The 8,580-nt window shown below is 48.2% G+C and overlaps 1 protein-coding gene across 1 annotated transcript; it reads left to right on the forward strand.

The window, feature by feature from the left end:
- Positions 1 to 4,198: 4,198 nt before the first annotated feature.
- On the forward strand, positions 4,199 to 8,265 carry PRR18 (proline rich 18). Its single transcript, XM_066605411.1, has one exon. It carries the CDS (start codon positions 4,294 to 4,296, stop codon positions 4,975 to 4,977), a length of 684 nt encoding a protein of 227 aa, XP_066461508.1. The 5' UTR covers positions 4,199 to 4,293; the 3' UTR covers positions 4,978 to 8,265.
- Positions 8,266 to 8,580: the final 315 nt, after the last annotated feature.

Genomic DNA, 8,580 nt, shown 5'->3' on the forward strand with positions numbered 1-8,580 from the left:
GTCTTCTGCCCTCCCCCTCTCCTCCCCTGGTTATTCCCTTTCAAATTGTTTTCTTTGTTCAATCTATATCCTAAGAGATATTAATGTGATAATGATAATAACAATAAAAAAGGTGAAGAATGGAAATATTGGTAATTCTAATCTGGTTTTGCGACTCCTAACCTAGCTGAACCCAGCTGTTGACAGTATTTTGTAATATTCTATGCATTATAAAATGCAAGTGATGTAACCTGTGATGATGATTTTATGCAAATTCCAATAAAAATGTAATCGTTAAAAAGAAAATCTGAAATCCTCTTCTGCCATACTCCCTCCCATACACACAAGCTTATTTAACGAAATTTCCAATTTAAGACCTTTCCCCATTACCTTCCCTATCTCTGAATTAAATTTACAATTATCAATGAAACTATAAAAGGAATTACGAACCGCTCTTCCGCCAATTGAGCTAGTTAGATGGGATAGCCAGTATCTTTCCTGGATAGGCCAAATCCATAGTATAAAGTTACTACCAAAACTCCTAAACCTATTCAGAACTTGACTCATCCTGTCCCCGCCTCGGCCCTACAAACGCCCCCGAATAGCTAAATCCATTATGTACCTACATAAGAAATTCGGAGGTCTTTCTGTTACTTGCATCCTTAAATACTATAAAGCAGCCTGCTTGGCCCAGATCTCCCCCATCTATGCAGGATTTTAAGCCGCTCCTATGGACCTTGATTGAAGCCATTCCAATTTCTCCACCCAATTGGCCTACCTTACTCTGGACTAAATGCCCACTTCCTTCTAACTTTAGGAACACTGCGCCTTTCTTCTTTATCTCTATTCTGTTATGGAGGGCAGATACATTTCAAACTGACACCACGGGAGGTCTCTTCCCTACTCGCCTCATTGTTAAACAACCCAGCATTCCCTCCTGGTTTAGACGCCACTCAATTTATATGGTGGCAAACAAAATTACTTCCCTCTACGATTTCCTAATCCATGGTAAATTAATCTCCACTTCCTCTTTAATAGCCAATATAAACCTCTTCCATTACTGGGCTTCTATAATGTCCCCTACAGCTAAGGCAGAGATGAATCACATGGAAGTAATATGTAAATTCTGCCCCATACATCAGGGCACCTTGGCCCATTTTTATAATATCCTGAAGGGAACATTGCAAGATTTCAAACTCCCATTCATGCTACAATGGGAGGCAGACGTACATTCCACTATGTCTTTAAATCGTTGGCACCAGTATTGTGAATCATTGAACCAAAACTGCTAACAGGTCACCATGACTGAAACATCCCTAAGGGTGAACACCCACTGGCGATACGATACCCTTGCGATGTGAGAGTGAGTAAAAATGCATGATAAGGAAACCAATGACTTTCAATGGTTTCATTCTCATTAGCGATGTTTTCACTGTAACCTCGCTTCGCAAAGAAGAATCTGCATGTCGCTCATTTTTTTTAATGGGGCCAGCGGCAGCAGCACCAGCCCCATTGAAAACCTAGGGAGTACATTGCTCTCCCCTGACACAGCTGTGACACCTATGGCAGGGGATTCCTTCATCCCCGCGGGGATGAAGAAATCCTCTGTCACAGCTGTGGCAGAAGTCCGTGATGCTATCCCATTTCTTTCAATGGGGCCAGCACAATTTTCTTGCCTCTTGGATGCAACATCTTAGAGCAGTGATGGCGAAGCTTTTAGTGACCGAATGCACAAGCTACAACCTAAAACCCACTTATTTATCGCAAAGGGCGGAGCAGCAGCACTTTTTTTCTGCAACATGCAGCTCCCGATCGTGTGCATGGGCAATTTCACCACTAATTAAGCTCAGGACTTGATAGTGAGAAATAGTTAATTCACGTGACTTTTAGCGTAGTTAGCCACAATTATTTTGCTTGGCTAACTTCTGCGCAATTCTGACACCCGTGTGAATGAGCCCTAAGATTGTTCAGATACTCGCTGGATCGCAGAAATCTGAACAATAATCGTTCTGTGTAAATGTCTGCATGATCTGAATAATAATTTGTTTGTTATGCACAATTTGAACAACAGACGCCGATCGGCCCGTGGAAACAGGCAGTCATTCATCTATAAACAACGGCCTGTTTACTGTGAATGGAGGCGGGTGATCGAACGCTCTCCAGCCGCTCAGTCTTCATTCACTGAGGGATCCTCACTGCTGTGTGAAAGCACAAGAGCGATAATCACTGGGATGTCTCGGGCACTCCTGCGTCTGGCAGCCGTCCCATGTAAAAGTGTCCTTGGACTGCCTGGGGGTGTAGGAGATGCCAGCCTGATTAAGGGGCCTTTATGGCAGCTAATTAATCCTTTAAATGAGCAAGTTCCATCATCATTGGCTCTTGTGCAGCCTGTTTATATAGGCAGATACATTGCTGGCTCATACAAATGAGAACTAGGTCAGTTGTTCAGTCTTTCTCATTCAGCAAATGTGAATGAGCCCTGTTTAAAACGAACAATTAGTGAACTAGCCAACGATGATTCTTATGCCTGAACGACAAATGACAAATGATTGTTAGTCCGGTCGTTGGCTTGCATTTAGACAGAAAGTTTAGCGTTCACTTTTACTAATTTGAAAGATAATCATTCCATCTAAAAGCACCTTGAGGCTGCATTCACACGAACGTATATCGGCTCGGTTTTCATGCCGAGCCGATATACGTTGTCCTCATCTGCGGGGGGAGGGGGGGTGGAAGAGCCTGGAGCAGGAACTGAGCTCCCGCCCCCTCTCTGCCTCCTCTCCACCCCTCTGCACTATTTGCAATGAGAGGAGGCGGGGCTAAGTGGGGCAAAATAGCCCCGCCCCCATCTCTCCCCATTGCAAGTAATGCAGAGGGGTGGAGAGGAGGCAGAGAGGGGGCAGGAGCTCAGTTCTTGCTTCTGGCTCTTCCAGCCTCCCCCCTCTGCAGAGAGAGACAACGTATATTGGCTCGGCGTGAAAACCGAGCCGATATACGTTCGTGTGAATGCACCCTTAGGCTGGGTTCACACGGGGCGGACTTGCCATGCGGATGCTCAGTGCGGAAATTCCGCTGCATTTACAGTGGCAGCAAAGTGGCTAAGAATTTGAAAATCTCATCCACATGCTGCGGAAATAACCCGCACAAAACCCGTGCGTAGAGCGACTTGCGGTGCGGAATTTAAATCCACGACATGTCAATTATATTAACGTCTCCACTGCGGAATTCACCCTCTATCAATGAGGAGGTGAATGCCGCACGGGAATTAGAGATGAAACCTGCACCAAATGGTGCGGATTTAGAGGCAGGCATTCTGCGGCCGATCTGCAATGGAATGTCACTGCGGATATTCTGCTGGAAATCATCCCTGTGTGAGCACAGCCTTAGGCCAGAGTCACATGGCTGTAAGTGTTAAACACTGTGTGGCTCCGGCAGTATTTTACAGCTGTGACCCCAGCCATGACCCTGTGTATGCTCACGCAGGCGGTCATCCGCAGTACACCTGTTTATTGTTTAGATTTCCCTTAATGTCGCTTAACGAAGACGCGTTCTCCTGCTTGTGAATATACGTGACAATAGAGAACCAGGGGCTCTGTCTTACATTAATACACGGCAAAATAGAACATTCTGCGTTCTGCTCTGTGCTTGCGTATTACGCATTTCCGACATGCTAATGTGAGGGGAACTGCTGTAATTGATTGCCTGCGAGTTATCTCGTATCACACGGGTGTCCAGAGCCGGCGACATGTGCGTAAACAGAGCCGTGTGAGCCTGGCCTCATAAGGGAGATGGAATAAATCCTCCACAGTGCCACCTACTGAAAGGCAGCATTCCTCGAAGGAATGCTGCCTTTCAGTAGGTGGCACTGTGGAGGATTTATTCCATCTCCCTTATTTGCATATTACCCAGAGGAGCGTGCGTGGCCATTTGAGTCTCCTCACTTATTTATAGTATATAGTTGCTCTCCCTAAGGAGAAAAGAGTGTTTCTGAGCCTGGCCTCAGTTACAGAGCGGCAGGTCCAGATTGAACTTTTATTGGGGAGGGTCTTCACATGGGCCTCACAGGGTACAAGGGGGTGGCGTGCTCTGCCCTCCAGCATAGAGCAGAGGCGGCAGCTGAGGGCTGCTCTCATGTCAGTCACTCAGGACAGTGCGCTCCATCACTACGAGCTGCCGTCTCCATGGAGACCTGTGGGCGGAGCCAGGACACGGCGGGAGGCCGGACCTGCTCGACCTGTTGGGCGCTGAGTCAGCTGCGGTTCCGGTCCTAGTAGGCACTTATTACTCATCCATCACCCGGCGAGCTGCTCCCCGAGCATGTCTCTTCCTCCCATCCCGCCGCATCACCGGCCTCAGCTCGGCAGACCTGTAGAGAGAAGGGCTTCTTCTCATCAGCCTGCCATGGACCAGCAGGACCTGGCCAACTCCTGGCCATCGGCGACCCTCAGGCGGCACAGGGCGAATACGGGGCAGCGCGGGGAGCCCGTGCACCCAGTGCGGCGCTTCCTGCAGCAGGTGCCCCGGGAGGTGACTCGCTCCTATGAGAGTGTAATCCATCCGCGGCCATCAGCCAGGAGAGAGCAGCCCGGAGAGCACCGGGGCAGCAGAGCGCCGCCGCAGGAAGCGGCAGCCCCTAGGCAGGAGGCGCCCCTCAGCCTGCGCCTCACCCCCGAAGCCGTGCTCGTCATACAGAAGAGGAGCCTGGAGAGGCAGCGCAGTGCCGGCGCCAGGAGGGTCTTCGCCAGCAGCGGTGGGAGATGTCCGCGGAGCTCCGTGCAGAGATCGCCGCCCGATGTCCGCCAGCTATTGAAGATCTCGCTGCTGAACGATCAGCATCGCTACGATGACATGGAGTACGAGGACGAGCGCTGGTCCAGGGACGGCCACGACGGGCTGGTCAGGAAGTGCACCGAGTGGCTGCAGGGCATAGAGCTGGCCACAGGGCAAGGGGGCAGCCTCCGGGATAAACTGCAGGCGCTGCCACATCTCAACACATGGTGACCGATCGGGTTTGTGATCCGTCCACTGCCAGCAGGGGGCGCTGATGTCTCTGGGCTATTATTTCATGTGCCTTATTGATGGCGGCTGTTCTCAGCAGTCCATGGGGCACCTTCAGTGCCCAGCGGGCCAGCCCTGGCATCTTCTATAGCGTAGAAGACAAGTGCCTTAGGACTTGGGCGCAGCTAGAATGACTTTCCTTACAAGGATTATCTATATTTATTAATAATGGAACTGGCGCTCAGAGTTTGGCGGGCACCGATGCCCATTATTTTATTGATTCATTGGATTAAAGAAGTACAAGTAACAGTGGAGCGTCGTGTCGTGCTGCGGGTCTCGGAGGATTAGTGAATAGCGAGCACGACCAACGCAACTTGGTATATTTTTTGCTACAATTGGGGGCACAAAGAAGGGGGGGGGGGGCATTGTATTTTTCTAATTTTCTTGGATGTTGACTGTACAACCCCCTAATTCTACTGCTGAGATCAGCACCATGAAGTATTGCGCTGTATTAGTCATTTTTATTAAAGGGGTTTAAAGGGCAAAAACTATTGATGACCTATTCTGAGGATCCCTGACGATGGGCTGATTGCCCGGCCGGCGGTCAGTGCAGCGGGGCTGGACGCTGTCATGGAGGACGGGAGCAGACGTGCCCAAGCTGGCTTCACTCTCATTGAGATCAAGAGGAGCTGAAGTAGCCATTACACTTTACGTCTGTCGCGGTGTCGGAGGTGGAAGTGTAATAGCCGGCTTCAGCTCTCATTGATTTAAATGGGTGTGAAGCCAGCTTGGGCACTTCTTGCTCCCGTCCCCTAGGACACACATCTGGCCTGCTGGATCAGCTCATCGCCGGGAATCCCAAGTGGCGGGTCCCTGGCAATTAACTATTAAGGATAGGTCATTGATAGTTTTCCAGGAAAACCCCTTTAATAAATTCTTTAAAAGGAATCTGCCACAATGTTTTCATAGCCCTCTCTGAGAGCAGTCATGCTGGTTACAGTGATATGTCTGCTGTATGTATCTATTCAACCACACCTAGAATACTACTGGAAGTAGTCCTGACTATTCATGAACTGCAGCTAGAGTGGTGACATGGCAGGGCTAGCTGCAGCTACTGAATATTGAGGACTACTTCTTGTAGTCCTCTGTCTGGCTGCTACTAATAAAATGCAAGTTTCTCAGAAGCTACTGCACAGATCCACACAGGAGACATACCACTGTAATCAGCGCGACTGTCACTACCCTGTGCTGCTCTCAGAGAGGGCGGTGAAAGGATGGTCACAGAGTCCCTTTGGTCATATTTTGTGTCTGTACTCCATAGCTGATTAGTTCCCTTTCTATTGTTCTGATTATGTGACCAGGACAAGGATACTGCGTGTAACAACATACCAGCGTCCTTTCCCTGTACTGTTTCAAAGTGTTCCTCTCCAGGTAACCCTGGCAATATCCGTTGATTTTGGGAATCCTCACCATTAATGTCTGGAGATTAACGTGTTTCATGGACAACATGCAAGAGACCGTGCATACACATCTACAGCCGCTACCATCCTCTGTCATTGGGATTAAATGTCTACATTTCATTGTTGATAAATAATTGTATCAATCCCTACAAAAGACCAAAACAAGAAAGTTTGGCTTGAAGGTTGACTTTTTTGGCCCGTCACCCTATCAGGACTTACGGCAGTAGTAGATGAGCAGGACCTCCTTCTATTGACCACCACTGATTTCACTTGACATTGTTCATTGCTTAATCCTTCCAGTGCCAAGAATCGGACTCCAAGCATGTCCCATAATGACTCCTATCAGCTTTTGTATCTTGAGAGCCACATTCAACGTTGAGAGATGGTTGGGAGCCAAACTGAACTGAAGAATGAAAGAGGCCTATTAACTGTGGAGAAAGAAGGAATCCCAACTTGGCAAATGTTTGCTGATACATATTTCACTGTAAATTTGGCAGTTCTAATAAACCATTCAAATTGGCACTATTCAATGCTCGGGAAACGATAGTAATGATACCAGTTGCCAATGCATAACTGAGAAATCCTATGGCTAGCCACACTGCAATGGGTCATGAACAACACGTGGCTCTTAAACCGCTGGTGGGGGATTACTGAGCTAGAAGAGCCCCTTCCTGGCGAGCCTGCGCCATACCCAGTGGGTCTCAGCTCTTTCAATAACTTGACAGCCGCTGGCCACGGTTGCAATCTGAGTTAGCTGCAGTCATGGTTGCTAACTCCTTTGATGCCACGGTCAATGCTGACCACTACATCTAAGGGGGAAGCTTGGGTTTTGGGCTTGTGCTAATGTTGCAGAATACAGACTGAAAGTGGCTCAGAATGAAAAGCACCACGTAGGTGGCAATTATTACTACAGTAGGTATTTCAATAATTCAATACTCTTCACTGTGCCACAAATAATCTGGTGCTGTCAAAAAAGGTTTCAAAGATGTATATTTTTTTAAAACAGCAGTGTGGTAAAAAATACTAAAAAGGCCTATAATCCCCCCCCCCCCCCGGTCCAGCCCCCCACAGCTCCAGCACCACATCCGGCATGCTAACCGCCGTACAAGTGTACAAGCTGCGGTCAGTCTGTATACAGATGTCACAAATGGCTGCGGACCATCAAAGGCTTCAGTGCTGTTTAGTAGTCGTTTCTTTCAGATTAGTTATTTGAAATTGCAGTGAGAGGGGCTGGTAGGGCCCGTGTCACACAAGCGTGTTGGAATCTTCCATAATCCTGATCTGTATTCCATCAGTATTTGATCTCATTGGTTCTATTTTTTTACTAGACAAATGTGGATCTTTTAGAAAATAATAGCAATGAGCACAAATCCTGATGCATCCGTATTGTAATCACTATCCCGGGACTATACGGGACGTATGTTTTCATCGAAAGCAGACCAATGTAGCGCATGCTGTATTATTTAAACATGTCCATGTAAAAGATTCCATAGATTTCCATCAGCTCTGTATTAGAGTCTGTAAATTGCTGATCACATATGATTATAAAGACGTGAAGGCGGCATTAGTCTTTGGCTTCTTTATTTTGCTTACTTTAAGACTAGTAATACTTTCATCACTTCAAAGTTTTATTGATTTGTTTTTGCATAGTTGTAGCTGAAGTGAACACGGTTTCCAAATGTCGAGGGAAGCTTGTGAAAGGAATCTTGTTTCTCCAAGACACTGCAGGCAGACCCTCTAGCAATTAGTTGTTCTTTACTTTGAGGGTGCGTTCACAAGAGCGTATATCGGCTCGGTTTTCACGCCGAGCCGATATACGTCCTCCTCATCTGCAGGGGGGAGGCTGGAAGAGCCAGAAGCAGGAACTGAGGCTCCCGCCCACTCTCTGCCTCCTCTCCGCCCCTCTGCACTATTTTCAATGAAAGGAGGCGGAACAGGGGCAGGACTAAGGTCCACGAATTAGCCCCGCCCCGCCTCTCTTCATTGCAAATAGTGCAGAGGGGTGGAGAGGAGGCAGAGAGGGGGCGGGAGCTCAGTTCCTGCTCCTGGGCTCTTCCAGCCTTCCCCCCCCTGCACACGAGGACGACGTATATCGGCTCGGTGTGAAAACCGAGCCGATATACGTTCGTGTGAATGCAGCCTGAAG

The sequence above is a fragment of the Eleutherodactylus coqui genome, chromosome 1 (assembly GCF_035609145.1).
Source record: "Eleutherodactylus coqui strain aEleCoq1 chromosome 1, aEleCoq1.hap1, whole genome shotgun sequence".
NCBI classification, from domain to species: domain Eukaryota; kingdom Metazoa; phylum Chordata; class Amphibia; order Anura; family Eleutherodactylidae; genus Eleutherodactylus; species Eleutherodactylus coqui.